Source organism: Rattus norvegicus, chromosome 6 (assembly GCF_036323735.1).
Source record: "Rattus norvegicus strain BN/NHsdMcwi chromosome 6, GRCr8, whole genome shotgun sequence".
In the NCBI taxonomy this organism is placed as follows: Eukaryota; Metazoa; Chordata; class Mammalia; order Rodentia; family Muridae; genus Rattus; species Rattus norvegicus.
This window is the reverse complement of record NC_086024.1, coordinates 142382534-142405679: the sequence shown is the minus strand read 5'-3', so window position 1 is coordinate 142405679 and position 23146 is coordinate 142382534. Positions and strand designations below refer to the sequence as shown.

General features: G+C 38.1%; 2 gene segments (V, D, J or C); both read left to right on the top strand.

The window, feature by feature from the left end:
- Positions 1-2184: 2184 nt before the first annotated feature.
- Positions 2185-2556, top strand: LOC120103447 (Ig heavy chain V region 186-1-like). The segment is given in 1 exon segment: positions 2185-2556. A coding segment is annotated over 1 exon segment (372 nt).
- Positions 2557-11559: 9003 nt separating this feature from the next.
- Positions 11560-12062, top strand: LOC120103446 (Ig heavy chain V region VH558 A1/A4-like). The segment is given in 2 exon segments: positions 11560-11650; positions 11734-12062. Coding segments are annotated over 2 exon segments (375 nt in total).
- The last annotated feature ends 11084 nt before the right edge of the window (positions 12063-23146 follow it).

Here is a 23146-nt window from a genome sequence, read left to right as displayed (position 1 = left end):
TTTTCCAATCCAGTTTAAGAAAGACTTAAAATATATGTTACATCCTGGTTATCTTGTATACTATCTTTGATAACTAACTAATAAAATATGTATTTTCAGCGTTTAACAGCCTAATAGACTATGAGACTATAATCAGTCTTCAATACCATCAGAATTCTGAGAATAATCAATATTACCTGAAAATATGAGAAGCACAAAACAAAGTTTCTAAACTTAGCCAATTTATAGAGACTGCTGATCACCTGGACAGTCGCTATTCCTCAAAATGTCAGTGCTTCAGTCTTCAGCCTTTTGGCCCAGGATCATCTAACAGACCTTCCCAATGCAGATGTTTGAAGGGCTGATTACCCCCTCTTGGCAGAGCTTACCAGTCAACTATTCTGCATAATTTGTCCTTTTTTGGATAGTATTTTATCTGTAGATGAATTGAAGCAACTTTTGCCTAGTGGTTGTCTCACTGCAATTGGAGCAACTCCATCGATGCTCAATTTCTTCTTAGAATCCAGGAAGGGATCCTATCAGGAGCAGACATGAAGATAAAGAACTTCAAATCTCATATTTTGTGGATTTTTGATGTTTTTGAAAACCATCTATATATAAGGTAATCTGGACTGTTGTCCGTAAATATCTATTATCTCGAATGTATTCTAACAAACTTGGAGCCATGAATTTGCCATTTGCCCCTTAATTCACATGAGTAATCAATTCAGAAGTTTATAATGGGATCAACAGAAATACTGACTCTAAACCTTGTACTTTTAGCCCACAGAAAGCTGATCATCTTTTGGCATTTGATGACTGGTGTGCCAAATATAATGAATTTTGGGGGAAGTTTTCTCGAGGTTCACTATTTAATAGTGATGACCCTATCTATGTGTTTGTAAGTGGTACTAATGAAACTCACTTTATAATTAGTTAAGAAAACAAAAGCAGTCAGGATATTGGGAAGAGACTGTTTGGAGAGTTTCAAAGAGAACTTCAGGGAGCTAGATGTTGTATATAGTAGTGAGAGTCTTGAAACTGATGTGTGATTATAGCATAATTCATATATCATTGAAAATTTTAAAGAATAAAATTCTTGTGAAGTTTAGAAATAACAAATTTAAATATGTATAGAATTTTCATACTGGTATGATTTGTATACTGTGTATACTTTTCTTGTAACCTTTTGTCCTCTCATTTTCCTTTTGTTCTATTAGAGAATTTCAGTGAGACATTATCATGTATTTGAATATGTAGATATACATAACTATGAAGTACTTAAGACCTACTAACAAGAGTCTCATTATTGTTTGTGATTTTGATTGATTTTAATTGCATCCATTTTCCCAAAAGTAATGGCCTTTTCTTATTCCTTTTTGAAAAATACACACACACACACACACACACACACACACACACATATATATACATATATATATATATATATATATATATATGGTTTAGTGATATAATCCTTTGTTGACACATTTCTGGCTTATGTCCATAATTTAGTTATTGATGATAGTGCTGTAATCATTATTATGTAAATACATTGGTCAATAGTTTGAGTCTTTTAGTTTACAACTTGTTGGAATGGCAACTATTAATTGCTAATATCTGAAAGAATCTCTAAAATCTCAAAAATTAGCCATTTATGAAAATTTCCATCCTTCAATCCTCCTCCTCCTCTTCCTCCTCCTCCTCCTCCTCTTCCTCCTCCTCCTCCTCATCATCATCACAACCACCATCTGTTGATGTCATTGTGCCAAAGAGGCACAACAGTCACAGGCCAGAAATCTGCTGTGATTTTATTTTCTCATGTTAAACCCACAGCATTTCAAATGGCTCAGGGAATGTGTATGGGATACATTTACTGAGAGAGGATTAGGACTTGGACCTGAGCATCTTGCTGCCTGACCATTGTACCTTTCAAATCCCTCCTATCTAGCTCGTGTACGACTGGACTAGGTTCTTTTGTAAGAAGTACCCTGTTTACGTATATGCAAATTTATTGAATCTATGGCAGTAAATACAGCAATGTCCATACTCTGAAAATAAATGGTCAGCGTCCCCTCCACAGTACCTGAACATACTTATTCTAAACATGAAATGGAGTTGAGTCTCTCTGTTTGTCCTCTAAGTAACTGCAGGTAAGGGGTTTAAAGTTTCAAATCTGAAAAGTAGAAAGGACCTGAGGTGAAAATGCCTTCCACTCTCTGTCTCTCCAGAGGTGTTCACTCCCAGATTCAGCTGCAGCAGTGTGGCTCTGATCTGCAGAGGCCTGGGGCTTCAGGGAAGTTGTCCTGCAAGAATTCTTACTTCAGCTTCAGGAGGCAGTTCCTCAGCAGCTACTGTATGAGCTGGGTGAAAAAGAGACCTGAACAGGGCATGGAATGGATTGGTTATATTAATCTTTACAGTGGTGACACTAGCTATAATCAGAAGTTCAAAGGGAAGGCCACATTAAGTACAGACACATCCACCAAAACAGCTTACATGGAACTCAGCAGCCTGGTATCTGAAGACTCTGTGGTCTATTACTGTGCAAGACACAGTGTTGTAACCACATCCTGAGTGTCAGAAACGCCGAAAGAGCAGGCAGGTGCACTGGGATTGAGAAAATGGAGATTATTTTGAAGACATGCTAGGAATTGGTTATTCTGAGTGACCCTTTGTTTGTCTCCTCCACAGTATTATATGGCATTTGTCAACTTTTCTAACTTGTGTGTGCATGTGGTATGAAACAGGAGTGACGATCCAAGGGGCAACAGAATGAATGGAAATATACAACTTTAGGAGGTAGGCAGACCCAGAAGAATGTTCCAGGAACCTGGGAAAAGCGATTCTTATCACTCAAAATGAGTGACCTTAGATTAAATGCCCAAAAGTGGGTAGAGGGAAAGGGTAGAATCCATCTCCAGTACAAAACAGGGTATCAAGTGGAGGGATGTGGTTTCAAAAGCACTGACCCAGATTTTTTTCTGTCTAAAAGAACTGCAGGGACAAAAATGGAGATGATATTGAGGGAAAGAAAGTCTAGTGATGAGCCCATATTGGGACCCATCTCAATAGGAGGCTCCAAGGCTTGACACTAGTACTGAATGCTATGATACACTTATAGATTGAAGGTTAACATGACTGCATTCTGAGAGGCCCATCAGCCTCTGACTCAGATAGAGGCACATACATGCACCCTCCAAATGGTCTGAAGACAGGGACTCTGATGGTTTAATTAGAGAAAGGCTGGAAGAAATTGAGGAAGAAGGCAATCCAATAGGAAGTCAAGTAGTCTCAACTAACCTGGACCCTCAATATGTCTCAGACACTGAACCACCAACTAGAGGAACAGGATGAGGAACTGTCAAAGTGTTGAAAAGTTGGGGACTAAAATGATTAAAGCTAATAAAAAATTACATCTGTGAATAAAGTGATGCTAATTATGCTTACTGTGGTACACTGTATCTTGACATTCTGTTCACTAGTTCCCAGTTCCATTGGTATTTTTATTCTTATAAAATAATAAAGAAGATGCTGTGATAATTCACAGTGATAAAAATATCTCTGGATTCCAAGATACTGGTTTGGTTGTAGTTGCTTTGAATGAAGTAATATGAATTTTAATATAAAAATCCTGCATGATGTTTTTCCTGCACAAAACATCATAACCAAGAAGAAAGTTGGGGAAGAAAAGCTTTACTCGGTTTACACTTTCCACATTGTTGTTCATCACCAAAGAAACTCAGGACTGGAACTTCAGTAGGTCAGGAAGTAGGAGCTGATGCAGAGGCCCTGGAGGGATGTTATTTACTGGCTTGCTATCCTGGCTTGCTCAGCTTGCAGTCTTATAGAACCCAAGACTACCAGCCCAGGGACAGCACCACCCACAATGGGCCGGGTGCCCCCCCACCTTGATCACTTGTCAAGAAAATGCCTTACAGCTGGGTCTCATGGTAGTATCTTCCCCACTGAGTCTCCTATCTCTCTGATAACTTCAGCTTGTGTCAAGTTGACACACAAAACCAGCCAGTATACTTACTTTTATGTGCATTGTAAACTGTGTCTATGTTGTTCGGCAGAAATTTCAGTCTTTTAGAATGTAATGTATGCATATCAGAATATACAATCATATACGCATAATTACTGTAGGTTGGACATCATTTCACAGATCTCAGTAATCAACTCAATGTATGTACATGTTAACTGAGGCAGGTTCTGAGATTGCACATAAATCTTTCATCCCATGCTTCCTTGTTTCTCAGAGTCAGCATGCTGACTCAGCATCATTTTTCACAGTCACCCCCTGGATAATTGGAAGTCACTCTTGTTCTATAGAGCACTTGCTTTTGGATTAATGGGTGACTATCAACCAGGCCATTGTCACCTTTGGAACATGGTAATTTCAGATTAGCTATAGTACGATTTCTCTTTAGCCAGAACATTAATTTTGCATGTTCTTGTAGGAGAGAATTTGCCCCTTAATATATGAATGCCATGTGGATGAAATGGATGAAAAATCATATGGTTAATACATTGCATCAGGTAGGAATCTCTTTGGTCAAGTTTGTGTTAGACATCATTTGTATTTTTCAAAAGTTATTTTGGAATTCTCATACAGCAAATTTTTCCACTGTGTTCATGTACTATGGGGATCAGTGTGCCTGTTTCACTTGAATCTTGGAATGGATGTCTCCTAATATCCAACTTTGTCACTCTCAAGCCTATACACATAGGACTATGCATCTATTTGAGACACCTGCTCTATCATTTTTATTGATGCCATATTGGTATTAGCTGAAACTGGAAATAACCTAGAAGTTATCAATGGAAAGATTATGCACAAAAGTAGTACTAAACTGAAAGCTACCATAAATATGATGAGGACTTGGTGCTTACTTATATCGTCCTGTGCTTGCTGCTTCAATCTCTTCATTCACATGAGCTCTACTCAGTTGATTTAGACAGTCTTGTTCTCCTGGTGTCTTCCATCCCCTCTGGCTATTACATGCTTTTAGCTACATCTTCTGTGAATTACCCTGTGCTCCAAAGAGTGGGATTTGATGGTGGGATTTCCATCTAGAGTTGTGTGCTCCAATGTCTCTTTCTGCGTTAAGTCTAACATAGGTTTCAGTATTTGTTATGATTTAGTTTGATGAAATTACTCATTGTATAAACAAATGGATTTGATTCTTGTCCTTTCTCCTGATGCTTTTTTCCACTTTTATGGTAAAACCACCATAATAATGGTTTTACATTATATTTATTTCTCTACATATTATTTCATAGTTTTGCAGACTGTATTTTTATTTTTTTAATTGGATATATTTTTTCATTTACATTTCAAATGTTATTCCCTTTCACGTTTTCCTGTACATAAGCTCCCTATTTCCACCCCTTCCCCCATAAGTGTCTTTCCCCCATCCACCCCCTATCACACCCCTGACATTTCCTGGTACTGGAGTTCCAACATTGGCAGGACCAATGGCTTCCTCTTCCACTGGTGCCCCAACAAGGCTATTCTCTGCTACATATGTAGATGGATCACTGAGTCAGTCCATGTATAGTCTTGAGTAGTGGTTCAGTCCTTGGAGCTTTGGTTGATTGTCATTGTTGTTCTTTTGGGGTTGAAAGCCCCTTCAGGTCTTTCAATCCTTCAAAAATGTGGTACATCTACACAGTGGAGTACTCCAAAGCAATAAAAAACAATGACTTCTTAAAATTCATATGCAAATGTAATGAACTAGAAAATATCACCCTGAGTGAGGTAACCCAATCACAGAAAAACACACATGGTATGCAATCATTGATAAGTAGATATTAGCCCAAGAGCTTGAATTACCCAACATGCAATCCACAGACCAAAGGAAGCCCAAGGAGAAGGATGACTAAAATATGGCTACTTTCACTCCTTTTATGAAAGTGGGAACAAAAATATCTATACGAATGGAAAGTTATGAAACATGTTGGGTACACATGATACTTTAAGTTAAGACCTGGAAGTAGTAGAGGGTGGGGAAATTCTCATCAGTATGTATTGTATAAAAATGATAATCTTTTTTTAATAAGAGGGGTAGAAGAAAAATACATTCATAAACAGAACCTTACACAACTGTTAAAATATATCAATTTATGAAATTTGCTGGTACGTGGTTTGAAATACAGAAAAAGCCTCAACCAATGTGGAGAACCACAGACTCTAAAAGACAAGCATGTATATATTTGCTTAAATGTGGGTGTTAGTTGTTATGTATTCCATAGACAGGTTACAATCCTTATGAGTACAGAGATGAGATTTACTGGAAGAATCTACTAGAGAGGGATGGATATCCTTAGGTATCAGAAATAGAATGTAAATGGATGGATTAAAATGGGAGTTCAGAGAGCTCAGGGAAAGGGAAGAAACATGAGGAGAGAAATTGAAAACTAAGGTCCATTTGAGGGGTTGTATGCAATCCTAATTCAGGAGAAGTTGCTTAAAATATATACACCTATGAGTGAAATCTAAATCGAATCATCTAATAGTGGAAGAGACAAAGTCCCAACTAGACACCTCTCTCCACCAAATAAAAATTCCGGTTCTTGGAATGTGTCACAGATAAACAATGTGTTAGACAATGGACCACAATTCATCTCCAAAATCATTCAGTCTGCTTCCAAAGCTATTAGTTTCTTTCCACAAGCTGAATGCAAGTTGTTTTTCCTGAAGGCAACATCTATACCCTATATTGAATGGGGGAAGTTGAGCTGCAATCTACTTGGAGTTTTCACTACTCCTGACTAGAATACATGATACTAGAAGTCATCTGTACACTGCCAAAGTAGAAAGATAAACAACAATACAGCTACAATCTGATTTCCAATATGATTTCCCTGTAAGTTATGCTGTTGCAATAGTAGCACAAACCTTGAGGTTTGAAACAACTCATGACTGACTGGGTTTTAGACTCACACTATTGGATGGAAATTATCACTGATGCTGATTTGTTGGCCAAGAAGCTAATACAAAATAGTCCAAGCTTACCAAGAACTAGAAGTTCAAACACAAATTCAAATCACAAATTGACTAAGATGTTCACAACACAGATGTTCAATAATCTCAGAAAATTTCTCTGAGAGTTGCAGGACATTACTGGTGATGGCAAACCCATACCTGTAGGGTCCCAGGACACTTAAGCCAATTTTCAAAGAGAGGTCTTGTAAGAGGGAATAAGAGATAAAGATAGGAAGGAAAGGATGGGAGAGAAGGGGTAAGAAAAGAGAGAGTGAGGATTGTTCCCTAAGTGGCACAAAGGAAGAGAACTTCATCTGCATTGGAAAACGGCTGTTTATGAAGGTGATGTGGGATAAACTATGCTAGGTTGAGGAGTTTAGATTTAACTAAACATGGTAATTAGGATATCCAAAGTGGGAATTTATAGATTTTAAATTCCAAATGCTCCCCTCTCCTCTGAACCCCATAAACAAGTCCCCCCTTCTATTCCCTTCCTTTCTTCTCTGAGAGCGTAGGTGCACCATTGAATATCCTACAACCCCGGTCCATCAAATCTCTGCTGGTTTAGGGACATCAATTCCCAGTGAGGTCAGAGAAGAGAGGCCAGTTAAGGGAATGGATTCCAAGAGAGGTAGTATATTTAGGGACAGACCCCATTACTGTTATTGGGGAACCCAAATGGAGATAGAGCTACCCATGTGCTGGGCACCTTGTTCTAGCCCATGTATGCTCTTTGGTTGGTGTCTCAGTCCCAGAAACACCCTGCCGTTATGGAGTTGTTTCATTGCAAATCTCTAAGATTCAGACCTTTTATGTGGTAGGTCCTTTATATTTTCCCCAAGCAGAGGTTTTTGTAACTATTCAATTGTTTAATGTAGGCTAATTTCAGAACTTTGTTCTAAGGGTCAGACAGGTCTTGAACTGTGTCAACGTTTTTGCTATATCAATAACAACAGTTATTATATTATATATGTATAATATTTATATATTGCATATATTATACATATATATTATATATAATGCATCAACAGTGTAGTTCCAATGCACAATTATTGTGTAAGTCTTTTTACTATGTCTATTACATATGTAGGGAGTGTGATTTACCTGTTGAACAAAGGTGCTCTACCCGAGGTGTACCATGATGAAGACAGGAACAAGGCTCTTATCTCCCGTTTTTACCTTTGGAGAAATTGGAAGCATTAGAGCTGGAATGAACAAAGGAGGAATCTGACTTTGAGAGGATATTACAGTAGTATCTGCACTCCTCAAAATCGCTGATGTATAAATCATTATCCTTAGGTAAACTAGAGCCCTTTATTCCCTAAGATGAGCTCTGTGAACAAGGAAGTTAAAGAGATAAGTTATTTCATAAGCCAGACTGTGCAGCTTTAGTGTGATACATGACAAAGCTACCTGCATTTGAACTCGGGACCAGTAGGGGGCACCATTAGACCAAGAATCCCAAGAGAGTTGTGAGTAGAGGACTCTGTTTCCTCTGTGGTTTCTTACCTTAAGTGTATTAACTGCTCTGTCCTGTTGTGATTGACATGCGATGTCTCCATGCTCAAACCTCATAAAGATTCTTTGTAAAACAGGCCATGGATATATATTTACAAGTTTTTATTTGCTTTTTATAATTTTTGATATATTCATGCAATGTATTTTAGTAACTCATTCCTTCATCCTCAACTTATTCCAGAGCTTTTCTACCTACGAACTCACTCAACTACACACATTTTTTTCCTTTTTGAAAAACCAAAAAAGGAAGAAAATTAAAATGGAATTAAAAGCAAATACAAGTAAAACAAAGCAACACACACAGAGATACACAGACACAGACACAGACACAGACACAGACACAGACACACACACACACAGACACACACACACACACACACACACACACACACACATACACACACACACACACACGTAAAACCACAACTCGGTAACTGTGATATATAGGCCAAACTTAAGTACCACAAATGGAATTGAAGAAGTTCATATTTAAATGCCTGCACTTCTGGTGCTGGCTCCAGTCAAGGCTCCTTGTGGAAGCATTTCAGAGGCAAACACATCATAAAATAATAATCTACAAACGTTAGTGTCCCAATTCTAGTATCTCTGCTTCTACAATTCAATATACCATACAAAATATTCAAATCTTTGAACACATGTGAGTGAGAACATGAATCACCTGCTTTATGGACATGAATGATCTATCTGTTCAGTATATTTTTTCCAGTTCCAGGCAGACACTTAACATAATTTGTTTTACCACTGAGTCACTTTCATTTATCTACATTCAGTCACTACATTTAGCTACCAATTTTTCACATTTTATTTATTTTTTGTTGAAAATCTTGGATTATTCTTTCCACTGTATGCTGTTCATATAGCAAGAGTAACATGTTGTGAATAAATATGTATTTGTAAATGTCTGTACAATAAGGTGTAGAGTCATTTGAGTACAGGTTTGTAGCATTATTGCTGGGACAGAACAAAATGTTATTGATTTATGTATTGGTGATTTCAAAGGAAAGACATTATCCCAGGTAAGTGTGGTCAAAACCCATGTTTAAAGTTGGTATATGTTCTAGTAGACCTTGGTCATATTGTTAATAGTTATGTTGTCAAGGTGCCTTATAAATATTTATGTTCATACCCACTATATTTTGTGACCCTTGATCACAGAGGCTCATATGTGCTGTGTATGAAGACTGAGGGAGACATTCATGAGTATTCAGAGTGCTGAGATTGGAAGAGACTCATCCAGAGATAAGTAATGACACCAATCCCTCAAACAGAAATCAAGTTCCATCGTAAAAAGGGAAAGAAACAGATGTATGATACAGAAAATGGGGCCAAGGAGATCAAAATCTATTTCCAGGGATTCCACTGTTCTTAGTGCACACATGAACTCTCGGTAGCTATACTTAGCTACACAAACTTATTTACCTAATCAAACCAGTGGGCATTATCACAAAGGAGACCTCAAAATGAGTGAGCAGGTAAAGATATCTACTGCAATTTTAGCAATATCAGGTAAATGACTTAGATTTGAATAATTTAAGTCACTCTCAGAATTTACTATATCCACCTTGGTGCACATATGCCCTGAACTCACTGCTAGAAGTAAAATAAATATTAAAAATTACAACATGAAGGTGGAGAAATCCTTGACAGCCCATAACAGGCTGAATATCTTCTGAAATTTGATGACTGATGGGCAAAATATATTCGCTTTTTGGGGGAAGATTTCTGCAGGTTCATACTTTATTACTAGCAATAATCCTATCAATGTGTATATAGGTAGCACTAATTAAACTCACTGTTTTATTAGATAATGAAACAGAGGAAATAAGATGCTGGAAAAGGGACTTATTGGAAGGGTCCAAGAGGAACTATGTGGACTAGTAGTGGTATATTGTGGTATGAGTCCTGAGAGTGGTGGTAGATTATAGCATATTTCATATAAGATTGAAAAAATTCAAAGAATAAAAATCTTTATGGAATATAGACATAATGACTTTACTTATGTACAGATTTTTCAAATGTGCACTTTGTACACTGGATATTTCTCATGATACCACTTGTCCCTCCTATTTTGCCTTTATTCTACTAGAGAATTTTATGGGTACAATATCATGTATTTGCATAAATAGTTGTAAATAACTGAAATTTTTAAGAGCTGCTAATGAGAGTCTCATTTAATGTCTGTGATTTTGAGATTGTCTTCATTAATATAATTATCACGAATTACATTCATTTTTCAAAAAGCAATGTTAATTTCTTATTTTTTTCTGGTCTAAAGTCTGATTATATATATATGTATATATATATATATGTATATATATGTGTGGGTGTGTGTGGGTGTGTGTGTTTTCGTGTGTACAATTTATAATATATATAATCATGACTTACTGATAAAATATTTCTTGACATGCCTTTAGCTTATTGCTATAATTTATTGAGAACCCTCCTGCAATAAGCTTTGATAGTTAAGTAATTTTGAAGCACATTTAATTTTAGTCATTGGCTTTTGAAACATATAACCTGTTGGAAAAGCAAATATTAGTTGCAAATATCAGAAAGCAAACTCTAAAACTATAAAAATTGGCTATTCTTGAAATTGTCCATTATTATAATCATAATCATCATCTTCATCATTGTCACAATGATCACAACACACGATCATCACCATCCACACCATCACCACCACCACCACCCTCATTATCATCATCATCATCATCATCATCATCATCATCATCTCATCATCATTTTCATCATCACAGAGCATTATCTGTAAATCGGTGTGTTAGCATATAACAGAGTGGAGCAACAGATACAGGCAAAAAATTGATTGCGATATCTGTTCATGGTTCATAGAAAGTGACTGGGATCCACTTCCTCAGAGAGGAATAGGATTTGGACCTGAGCATCCTGCTGCCTGACCAATGTGCCTTTTCAGTCCTTCGTCTTCACAGTTTTTCTCCAGCTGGACTAGGTTCTTATGTAGTAAGTCCCCTCATCATGAATATGCAAATTATCTGAGTCTTTGGGAGTAAATACAGGGATGTCCACACATTGAAAACAACATATGATCAGTCCTCCCCTGAACACAATAACTAACCATGGAATGGAACTGGGTCTTTCTCTTCCTCCTGTCAGTAACTGCAGGTAAGGGGCTCATTATTTAGAAATATGTAAAGGAGACAGAGCCTGAGATGGCACTGACATCCACTCTGACATTTCCTCCATAGAAGTCCACTCCCAGGTCCAGCTGCAGCAGTCTGGAGCTGAGCTGGCAAAGCCTGGCTCTTCAGTGAAGATTTCCTGCAAGGCTTCTGGCTACACCTTCACCAGCTACTATATAAGCTGGATAAAGCAGACGACTGGACAGGGCCTTGAGTATATTGGATATATTAATACGGGAAGTGGAGGTACTAACTACAATGAGAAGTTCAAGGGCAAGGCCACATTGACTGTAGACAAATCCTCCAGCACAGCCTTCATGCAACTCAGCAGCCTGACACCTGACGACTCTGCGGTCTATTACTGTGCAAGACACAGCATTGTAACCACATGCTGAGTGTGTCAAAAACTCTCAAGGAGGAGGAAGCTGTGCTGGGCCTGAGATGACAGAAAGAATAACCTTCAGACTTGCTTAGAAAGAGTATTTTTTTAATATCCATTTATTGCTTCTTCCTCACAATCTTATATTGCCTTTGTCATTTTCTTAAGAGCAGTTCTATGAAAATTGTTTTCCTGATTTAGGGTAAACCCACAGTACAGCATACCTTGTTATTCTCTTCACCAGCGACCACTTCCATTGACCTGTTTCTTATTCAACAAGACAACAAAAAATTGGAAACATATGGTGTATTAGTTTCTTTTTATTCTAGAGCTTTTAGGTGTGCTGTTAAGCTACTAATGTATGCCCTCTACAGTTTCTATTTGGAGGCACTCAGAGCTATGTCTTGTCTTCTTAGCAGTGCTGTCATTGTGTCGCATTATTTTGGGTATGCTGTGCATTCATTTTCAGTATTTTAAAATGCCTTTTATTTCTTTCTTTATTTCTTACTAGACCAAGTTATCAATGAGTATAACATTGTTCAACATCCATGTATATGTGGGTATTCTGTTGTTTTTATTGTTATTGAAGACATGCCTTTATCTGTGGTGGCCTTATAGGCTGCATGGGATTATTTCAATTTTCTTGTATCTGTTGAGTCATGTTTTGTGACCGATTATTTGGTCAGTTTTGGAGACGGGACCATGAGGTGCTAAAAAGAAGGCACAGTCTTTTGTTTTAGAATGAAATGTTCTATAAATATCTGCTAAATCTATTTGCTTCATAACTTCTGTTAGTTTCTCTGTGTGTATGTTTGGTTTCTGTTTCCATGATATGTTCAATGATGACGGTGGGGTGATGAAATCTCCCACTATTATTGTGTGAGGTGCAGTTTATGCTTTGAGCTTTAGTAAGGTTTCTTTTATGAATGTAGATTCCCTTGCATTTGGAGTATAGATGTCCATGATTGAGAGTTTATCTTGTTGAACATTTTGTTTGCTTCATAGGAAGGGTCATTCCATATCATTTTTGATAAGTTTTGGTTGAAAGTTGATTACATTTGATATTAGAATGGATAGTCCAGATTGTTTCTTGGGACGATTTTTCTTGGAAAAAAATTTCCACCCTTTAACTGTGAGGTAGTTTCTGTTTTTGCCACTGAGGTACATTTGCTGTATGCAACAAAATGCTGGGTCCTCTTTCTATCTGTTGGTCTATCTCTTTTCATTGGGGAATTAAGTCCATTGGTGTTAAGGAATTTTAATAAATAGTGATGATTGTTTCCTATTTTTGTTGTTAGAATTATGTTTCTGTGCTTTCTTCTTTTGTGTTTGTTGCAAATCGATTATTATTTTTTTTTTGCTTTTTTTAGGATATACTTTCAATCCTTATCTTGAAGTTTTCCATATATTATTGTTTGTAGGGCTGGATTTTTGAAAAGATATTTGTATATTTGTTTTTGTCTTTGAATATCTTGTATTCTGCATTTATGGTAATTGAGAGTTTTGCTGGATGTAAAAGCCTTGATCAGGATATGTGTTCTCTTAGCGTCTGTATGATACCTCCCCAGAATCTTCTAGATTTCACCGTCTCTGTTGAGAAATCTGGGGTTATTCTACTAGGTCTGTCTTTATATGTTGCTTGACTGTTTTCCTTACTGCTTTTAATATTCTTTGGTTTGTGCATTTGGTGTTTTAACTATTATTTGGTTGGGATAATTTCTCTTCTGTCCAATCTATTTGGAGTTCTTTCTATCAGCTTCTCATATGTTTATATGCATCTCTTTCTTTACGTTATGGAAGTTTTCTTTTATAATTTTGTTAAAGATATTTTAGTGGACCTTTAAGTTGGGAATGTTTTCTCTCTTCTATACCTATTATCGTTAGGTTTGATCTTCTCACTGTGTACTGGATTTCTTGGATGTCTTGGGTTAGTAGATTTTTGTGTTTCACATTTTTTTTTTTATTTTTTGTCAATGATTTCTATGGTCTTCTGCCCTGATATTCTCTCTTCTATCTCTTACATTCTGCTGGTGATTCTTGCTTCTATGTGATAGACATGTAACATTTCCATGCTCAAACTCTGTGAATATTCTCTGTTAAACACTCCAAAGATTTGTATATTTTGTATTTTTAATATAAATAAATCCAGATCCCTGAGATTGCACAAATACTGATCTCTTTCCTAGATTTTCTATCTCCAGGGTTGTCTCTGTTTGTGATTTCTTTACTGTTTCTATTTCCATTTTTAGATTCTGAATGGATTTATTCAATTCCTTCACCTGTTTGGTTGTGCTTCCCTGTAATTCTTTAAGGGGTGTTTGTGTTTTCTCTTTAAGGGCTCCTACTTGTTGACCTATGTTGTCCTGTATTTCTTTAAGGGAGTTATTTATGTCCTCCTTAAAGTCCTCTATCATCCTCATGAATTGTGATTTTTAAATCCAAATCTTGCTTTTGTAGTTTGTTTGGATATCCAGTATTTGTTTTTGTGAGACAACTGAGCACTGATAATGACAAGTAGTCTTGGTTTCTGATTCTTTGGTTATTCTTGTCTATACCTCACTATAAATGATAACTTTTAGACGTGGATCCAACTGCCACTAGGAAATAGGAGGACATTTGGAGCATCCTTTATGATAATGTAGAAACAACTTAAATTGAAAGGCTTGAGAGAACATTCATCATTTTCATATAAACAAGTGCAATTACTCCCTGCATCTGAGTCATGCCAGAAAACTCGTTGTAGGGATATGATACTGCTCAATTTAGACTGGCAATGTTAGTGTAAGCAATTGAAAATGTGAAGGTGAGTTCATAACCAAGATGGGGCACAATGTGGCTCAGAACGTCCAGCAGAGAGATGTGGTGGGAGTGAGTGGATATTGTATCCTCTGTGTTTTCCTTTCTTAATTTACATGCACATATTGTGATTGACATAAAATGTTTCCATGCTCAAACTCTGTGAATATTCTCTGTTAAACACTCCAAAGATTTGTATATTTTTTATTTTTAATATAAATAAATCTAGATCCCTGAGAATGCTCAAATACTGAGGCAACAAGCAGACAGCATGCATGATGTGGTCAGATCCCTCTGACACATATACATCAGAAAACTGCCAACTCTGTTTTCAGTGGAAGAATATGCACCTAACCTGATACATACTTGAAGTCTGAAGGAGTTAGGATGTTGGGTAGAGGGGGAAATCTTCTTGAAGACAAGGGCAAGAAGAAATGGGATGAGGGACTGGGTAGGGTTGACTAGGAGTGTGTCAATGCTTGGATTGAAAAAATAAAAGAAATAAAAATAATTATTAAAACTTATACTATGTGTTCTGTTCACTGATATTCTTTTTAACTCCTGCCATAAATTTCCCCATTCATCTAACTAGACATCCTTTCATTTTTCTATAGAATAAAAAAAACATAAAATAGGTTTAAGTAATCAAAAAAAGAAGAATCTCTTTCACACACACACATGCTTGACTCTATAAGCATTTATCTCTCTAATAAAAATGTGACAAATCAATGTCCAAAAGGATGAGAAGAAAAATTACTCAACATTGTTGTGTTCATTTTGTGTTGACCTTCTATACTGATATTCATTCTTATTTTTTTTTAATTAAATTGAGTATTTCTTATATACATTTCGAGTGTTATTCCCTTTACTGGTTTCCGGGCAAACATCCCCCTAATCCCTCCCCCATCCCCTTCCTTATGGGTGTTCCCCTCCCAACCCTCCCCCCATTGCCGCCCTCCCCCCACCAGTCTAGTTCACTGGGGATTCAGTCTTAGCAGGACCCAGGGCTTCCCCTTCCAATGGTGCTCTTACTAGGATATTCATTGCTACCTATGAGGTCAGAGTCCAGGGTCAGTCCATGTATAGTCTTTAGGTAGTGGCTTAGTCCCTGGAAGCTCTGGTTGCTTGACATTGTTGTACATATGGGGTCTCGAGCCCCTTCAAGCTCTTCCAGTTCTTTCTCTGATTCCTTCAACGGGGGTTCTATTCTCAGTTCAGTGGTTTGCTGCTGGCATTCGCCTCTGTTTTTGCTGTATTCTGGCTGTGTCTCTCAGGAGCAATCTACATCCGGCTCCTGTCGGTCTGCACTTCTTTGCTTCATCCATCTTGTCTAATTGGGTGGCTGTATATGTATGGGCCACATGTGGGGCAGGCTCTGAATGGGTGTTTCTTCAGTCTCTGTTTTAATCTTTGCCTCTCTCTTCCCTGCCAAGGGTATTCTTGTTCCCCTTTTAAAGAAGGAGTGAAGCATTCACATTTTGATCATCCGTCTTGAGTTTCATTTGTTCTAGGCATCTAGGGTAGTTCAAGCATTTGGGCTAATAGCCACTTATCAATGAGTGCATACCATGTATGTCTTTCTGTGATTGGGTTAGCTCACTCAGGATGATATTTTCCAGTTCCAACCATTTGCCTACGAATTTCATAAAGTCGTTGTTTTTGATAGCTGAGTAATATTCCATTGTGTAGATGTACCACATTTTCTGTATCCATTCCTCTGTTGAAGGGCATCTGGGTTCTTTCCGGCTTCTGGCTACTATAAATACTGCTGCAATGAACATAGTGGAGCAAGTGTCTTTTTTATATGTTGGGGCATCTTTTGGGTATATTCCCAAGAGAGGTATAGCTGGATCCTCAGGCAGTTCAATGTCCAATTTTCTGAGGATCCTCCAGACTGATTTCCAGAATGGTTGTACCAGTATGCAATCACACCAAAAATGGAGGAGTGTTCCTCTTTCTCCACATCCTTGCCAGCATCTGTTGTCCCCTGAGTGTTTGATCTTAGCCATTCTCACTGGTGTGAGGTGAAATCTCAGGGTTGTTTTGATTTGCATTTCCCTTATGACTAAAGATGTTGAACATTTCTTTAGGTGTTTCTCAGCCATTCTGCATTCCTCAGCTGTGAATTCTTTGTTTAGCTCTGAACCCCATTTTTTAATAGGGTTGTTTGTCTCCCTGCGGTCTAACTTCTTGAGTTCTTTGTATATTTTGGATATAAGGCCTCTATCTGTTGTAGGATTGGTAAAGATCTTTTCCCAATCTGTTGGTTGCCGTTTTGTCCTAACCACAGTGTCCTTTGCCTTACAGAAGCTTTGCAGTTTTATGAGATCCCATTTGTTGATTCTTGATCTTAGGGCGTAAGCCATTGGTGTTTTGTTTAGGAAATTTTTTCCAGTGCCCATGTGTTCCAGATGCTTCCCTAGTTTTTCTTCTATTAGTTTTAGTTTGTCTGGTTTGATGTTTAGGTCCTTGATCCACTTGGACTTAAGCTTTGTACAGGGTGATAAGCATGGATCGATCTGCATTCTTCTACATGTTGACCTCCAGTTGAAACAGCACCATTTGCTGAAAATGCTATCTTTTTTCCATTTGATGGTTTTGGCTCCTTTGTCAAAAATCAAGTGACCATAGGTGTGTGGGTTCATTTCTGGGTCTTCAGTTCTATTCCATTGGTCTATCTGTCTGTCTCTGTACCAATACCATGTAGTTTTTATCACTATTGCTCTGTAATACTGCTTGAGTTCAGGGATAGTGATTCCCCCTGAAGTCCTTTTATTGTTGAGGATAGCTTTAGCTATCCTGGGTTTTTTGTTATTCCAGATGAATTTGCAAATTGTTCTGTCTAACTCTTTGAGAATTGGATTGGTATTTTGATGGAGATTGCATTGAATCTGTAGATTGCTTTTGGTAAAATGGCCATTTTTACTATATTAATCCTGCCAATCCATGAGCATGGGAGATCTTTCCATCTTCTGAGGTCTTCTTCAATTTCCTTCTTCAGTGTCTTGAAGTTCTTATTGTACAGATCTTTTACTTGCTTTGTTAAAGTCACACCGGGGTACTTTATATTATTTGGGTCTATTATGAAGGGTGTCGTTTCCCTAATTTCTTTCTCGGCTTGTTTCTCTTTTGTATAGAGGAAGGCAACTGATTTATTTGAGTTAATTTTATACCCAGCCACTTTGCTGAAGTTGTTTATCAGCTTTAGTAGTTCTCTGGTGGAACTTTTGGGATCACTTAAATATAGTATCATATCATCTGCAGATAGTGATATTTTGACTTCTTCTTTTCCGATCTGTATCCCCTTGACCTCCTTTTGTTGTCTGATTGATCTGGCTAGAACTTCAAGAACTATATTGAATAAGTAGGGAGAGAGTGGGCAACCTTGTCTAGTCCCTGATTTTAGTGGGATTGCTTCAAGTTTCTCTCCATTTAGTTTAATGTTAGCAACTGGTTTGCTGTATATGGCTTTTACTATGTTCAGGTATGGGCCTTGAAAACCTATTTTTTCCAGGACTTTTATCATGAAGGGGTGTTGAATTTTGTCAAATGCTTTCTCAGCGTCTAATGAAATGATCATGTGGTTTTGTTCTTTCAGTTTGTTTATATAATGGATCACGTTGATGGTTTTCCGTATATTAAACCATCCCTGCATGCCTGTGATGAAGCCTACTTGGTCATGGTGAATGATTGTTTTGATGTGGTCTTGGATTCGGTTTGCGAGAATTTTGTTGAGTATTTTTTCGTTGATATTCATAAGGGAAATTGGTCTGAAGTTCTCTTTCTTTGTTGTGTCTTTGTGTGGTTTAGGTATAAGAGTAATTGTGGCTTCATAGAAGGTATTCGGTAGTGATCCATCCGTTTCAATTTTGTGGAATAGTTTGGATAATATTGGTATGAGGTCTTCTATGAAGGTTTGATAGAATTCTGCATTAAACCCATCTGGACCTGGGCTCTTTTTGGTTGGGAGACCTTTAATGACTGCTTCTATTTCCTTAGGAGTTATGGGGTTGTTTAACTGGTTTATCTGTTCCTGATTTAACTACGATACCTGGTATCTGTCTAGGAAATTGTCCATTTCCTGAAGATTTTCAAGTTTTGTTGAATATAGGTTTTTATAGTAAGATCTGATGAGTTTTTGAATTTCCTCTGAATCTGTTGTTATGTCTCCCTTTTCATTTCTGATTTTGTTAATTTGGACGCACTCTCTGTGTCCTCTCGTTAGTCTGGCTAAGGGTTTATCTATCTTGTTGATTTTCTCAAAGAACCAACTTTTGGTTCTGTTGATTCTTTCTATGGTCTTTTTTGTTTCCACTTGGTTGATTTCAGCTCTGAGTTTGATTATTTCCTGCCTTCTACTCCTCCTGGGTGTATTTGCTTCTTTTTGTTCTAGAGCTTTTAGGTGTGCTGTCAAGCTGCTGATATATGCTCTTTCCTGTTTCTTTCTGCAGGCACTCAGCGCTATGAGTTTTCCTCTTAGCACAGCTTTCATTGTGTCCCATAAGTTTGGGTATGTTGTACCTTCATGTTCATTAAATTCTAAAAAGTTTTTAATTTCTTTCTTTATTTCTTCCTTGACCAGGTTATCATTGAGTAGAGCATTGTTCAATTTCCAAGTATATGTGGGCATTCTTCCTTGATTGTTATTGAAGACCAGTTTTAGGCCGTGGTGGTCCGATAGCACGCATGGGATTATTTCTATCTTTCTGTACCTGTTGAGGCCCATTTTTTGACCAATTATATGGTCAATTTTGGAGAAAGTACCATGAGGAGCTGAAAAGAAGGTATATCCTTTTGCTTTAGGATAGAATGTTCTATAAATATCCGTTAAGTCCATTTGGCTCATGACTTCTCTTAGTCTGTCTACATCTCTGTTTAATTTCTGTTTCCATGATCTGTCCATTGATGAGAGTGGGGTGTTGAATTCTCCCACTATTATTGTGTGAGGTGCAATGTGTGTTTTGAGCTTTAGTAAGGTTTCTTTTACGTATGTAGGTGCCCTTTTATTTGGGGCATAGATATTTAGGATTGAGAGTTCATCTTGGTGGATTTTTCCTTTGATGAATATGAAGTGTCCTTCCTTATCTTTTTTGATGACTTTTAGTTGAAAATTGATTTTATTTGATATTAGAATGGCTACTCCAGCTTGCTTCTTCTGACCATTTGCTTGGAAAATTGTTTTCCAGTCTTTTACTCTGAGGTAATGTCTGTCTTTGTCTCTGAGGTGTGTTTGCTCTAGGCAGCAGAATGCAGGGTCCTCTTTGCGTATCCAGTTTGTTAATCTATGTCTTTTTACTGGGGAGTTGAGGCCATTGATGTTGAGAGATATTAAGGAATAGTGATTATTGCTTCCCGTTATATTCATATTTGGATGTGAGCTTATGTTTGTGTGCTTTCATTCTCTTTGTTTTGTTGCCAAGACGATTAGTTTCTTGCTTCTTCTAGGGTATAGCTTGCCTCCTTATGTTGGGCTTTACCATTTATTATCCTTTGTAGTGCTGGATTTGTAGAAAGATATTGTGTAAATTTGGTTTTGTCATGGAATATCTTGGTTTCTCCATCTATGTTAATTGAGAGTTTTGCAGGATACAGTAACCTGGGCTGGCATTTGTGTTCTCTTATGGTCTGTATGACATCAGTCCAGGATCTTCTGGCCTTCATAGTTTCTGGCGAGAAGTCTGGTGTGATTCTGATAGGTCTGCCTTTATATGTTATTTGACCTTTTTCCCTTACTGCTTTTAATATTCTTTCTTTATTTTGTGCGTTTGGTGTTTTGACTATTATGTGACAGGAGGTGTTTCTTTTCTGGTCCAATCTATTTGGAGTTCTGTAGGCTTCTTGTATGCCTATGGGTATCTCTTTTTTAGGTTAGGGAAGTTTTCTTCTATGATTTTGTTGAAGATATTTACTGGTCCTTTGAGCTGGGAGTCTTCACTCTCTTCTATACCTATTATCCTTAGGTTTGATCTTCTCATTGAGTCCTGGATTTCCTGTATGTTTTGGACCAGTAGCTTTTTCCGCTTTACATTATCTTTGACAGTTGAGTCAATGATTTCTATGGAATCTTCTGCTCCTGAGATTCTCTCTTCCATCTCTTGTATTCTGTTGGTGAAGCTTGTATCTACAGCTCCTTGTCTCTTCTTTTGGTTTTCTATATCCAGGGTTGTTTCCATGTGTTCTTTCTTGATTGCTTCTATTTCCATTTTTAATTCCTTCAACTGTTTGATTGTGTTTTCCTGGAATTCTTTCAGGGATTTTTGTGACTCCTCTCTATGGGCTTCTACTTGTTTATTTAGGATTTCCTGATATTCTTTCAGGGATTTTTGTGTCTCCTATCTATGGGCTTCTACTTGTTTATTTATGTTTTCCTGGAATTCTTTCAGGCATTTTTGCGATTCCTCTCTGTAGGCTTCTACTTGTTTATTAATGTTTTCCTGTGTTTCTCTAAGGGAGTTCTTCACGTCTTTCTTGAAGTCCTCCAGCATCATGATCAAATATGATTTTGAAACTAGATCTTGCTTTTCTGGTGTGTTTGGACATTCCATGTTTGTTTTGGTGGGAGAATTGGGCTCTGATGATGCCATGTAGTCTTGGTTTCTGTTGCTTCGGTTCCTGCGCTTGCCTCTCGCCATCAGATTATCTCTAGTGTTACTTTGTTCTGCTATTTCTGACAGTGGCTAGACTGTCCCTATAAGCCTGTGTGTCAGGAGTGCTATAGACCTGTTTTCCTGTTTTCTTTCAGCCAGTTATGGGGACAGAGTGTTCTGCTTTCGTTCGTGTAGTTTTTCCTCTGTACAGGTCTTCAGCTGTTCCTGTGGGCCTGTGTCTTGAGTTCACCAGACAGGTCACTTGCAGCATAAAAGTTAGTCTTACCTGTGGTCCCGAGGCTCAAGTTCGCTCGCGGGGTGCTGCCCACGGGCTCTTTGTGGTGGCAGCAACCAGGAAGACCTTTGCCGCCCCTTCTGGGAGCTTCAGTGCACCAGGGTTCCAGATGGCCTTTGGTGTTTTCCTCTGGCGTCCGAGATGTGTGTGCAGAGAGCAGTCTCTTCTGGTTTCCCAGGCTTGTCTGCCTCTCTGAAGGTTTAGCTCTCCCTCCCACTGGATTTGGGTGCAGAGAACCTTTTATCCGGTCTGTTTCCTTCAGGTTCAGGCGGTGTCTCAGGCAGGGGACCTGCCACTCCTGGGCCCTCCCCCACGGGAGCCCAGAGGCCTTATACAGTTTCCTCTTGGGCCAGGGATGTGGGCAGGGGTGGGCAGTGTTGGTGGTCTCTTCCGCTCTGCAGCCTCAGGAGTGCCCACCTGACCAGGCGGTGAAGTCTCTTTCCCACGGGGTCTGGGAGCAGAGAGCTGCTGCGGGCCGGGATCCGCGGGTGTGGGACTTCCGGTAAACACAGGACATGCCCGGTCCTAGAGGAATTCTGCCTCTGTGTGTCCCGATTTCACCAGGCAGCTTTCTTGCAGCAGACAAGTTGGTCTTATCTGTGGTCCCGAGGCTCAAGTTTGCTCGCGGGGTGCTGCCCACGGGCTCTCTGTGGCGGCAGCAACCAGGAAGACCCTGATATTCATTCTTAAGTGTGGTTTATTAACATTATAGTGCTCCTTTGGTGAAATCTATAATTATCTTTGCATGTAGCTGTCAGCTTCAGAAACTTCTTGGTTAAGGATGAGAAACTGTGGCCATGTACCTCACTCAACACTGGGTCTCCATTTGGGTTGAGTCTGTGCATACCCTGTGTATGCTTTCACGGTCTCTGTGTGAGAGTCCTGTTATGTCTGGAAGTCAGTTTGTTTGAGAAATACACTGTCCTACCATGCAGGTACCACTTATCAAAGACTCCTATATTAAAATAAAACACAAAGCTCACCTCTGGGCTTTCTGCTCAGCTCTCTGCATGTGAGCAATTCACATAACCCATAGAACATGACCATAAAAAGACCACTGAGACAAACTTCAGGTCTGCATATAAATAGTTTTTCATACACTTTCCTTAAATGTATTATTTTTGATAAAAATAATCTAACAGAAAATTGATAAGCCCACAACATATTCTAAACTGAAAATGAATCCTTCAGCTTAAAGACATTCCAAAATGCATATAGACAACTATAAATTATTGATTATTTCTTGAATATTGTTTCAAAATCAATTTATAAGTTCTATTGCTTTTTATTCCACAATTGTAATTTTTCACTCCAAATATCATCCAATTTTTTTCATCTCTAAGAGCACAGGAGAATAATTTCTCCTAGGAAAGTTTTCTTTATTGAGGTCATCCCTGCAAGTGTCACAGAGGGAAACAAACC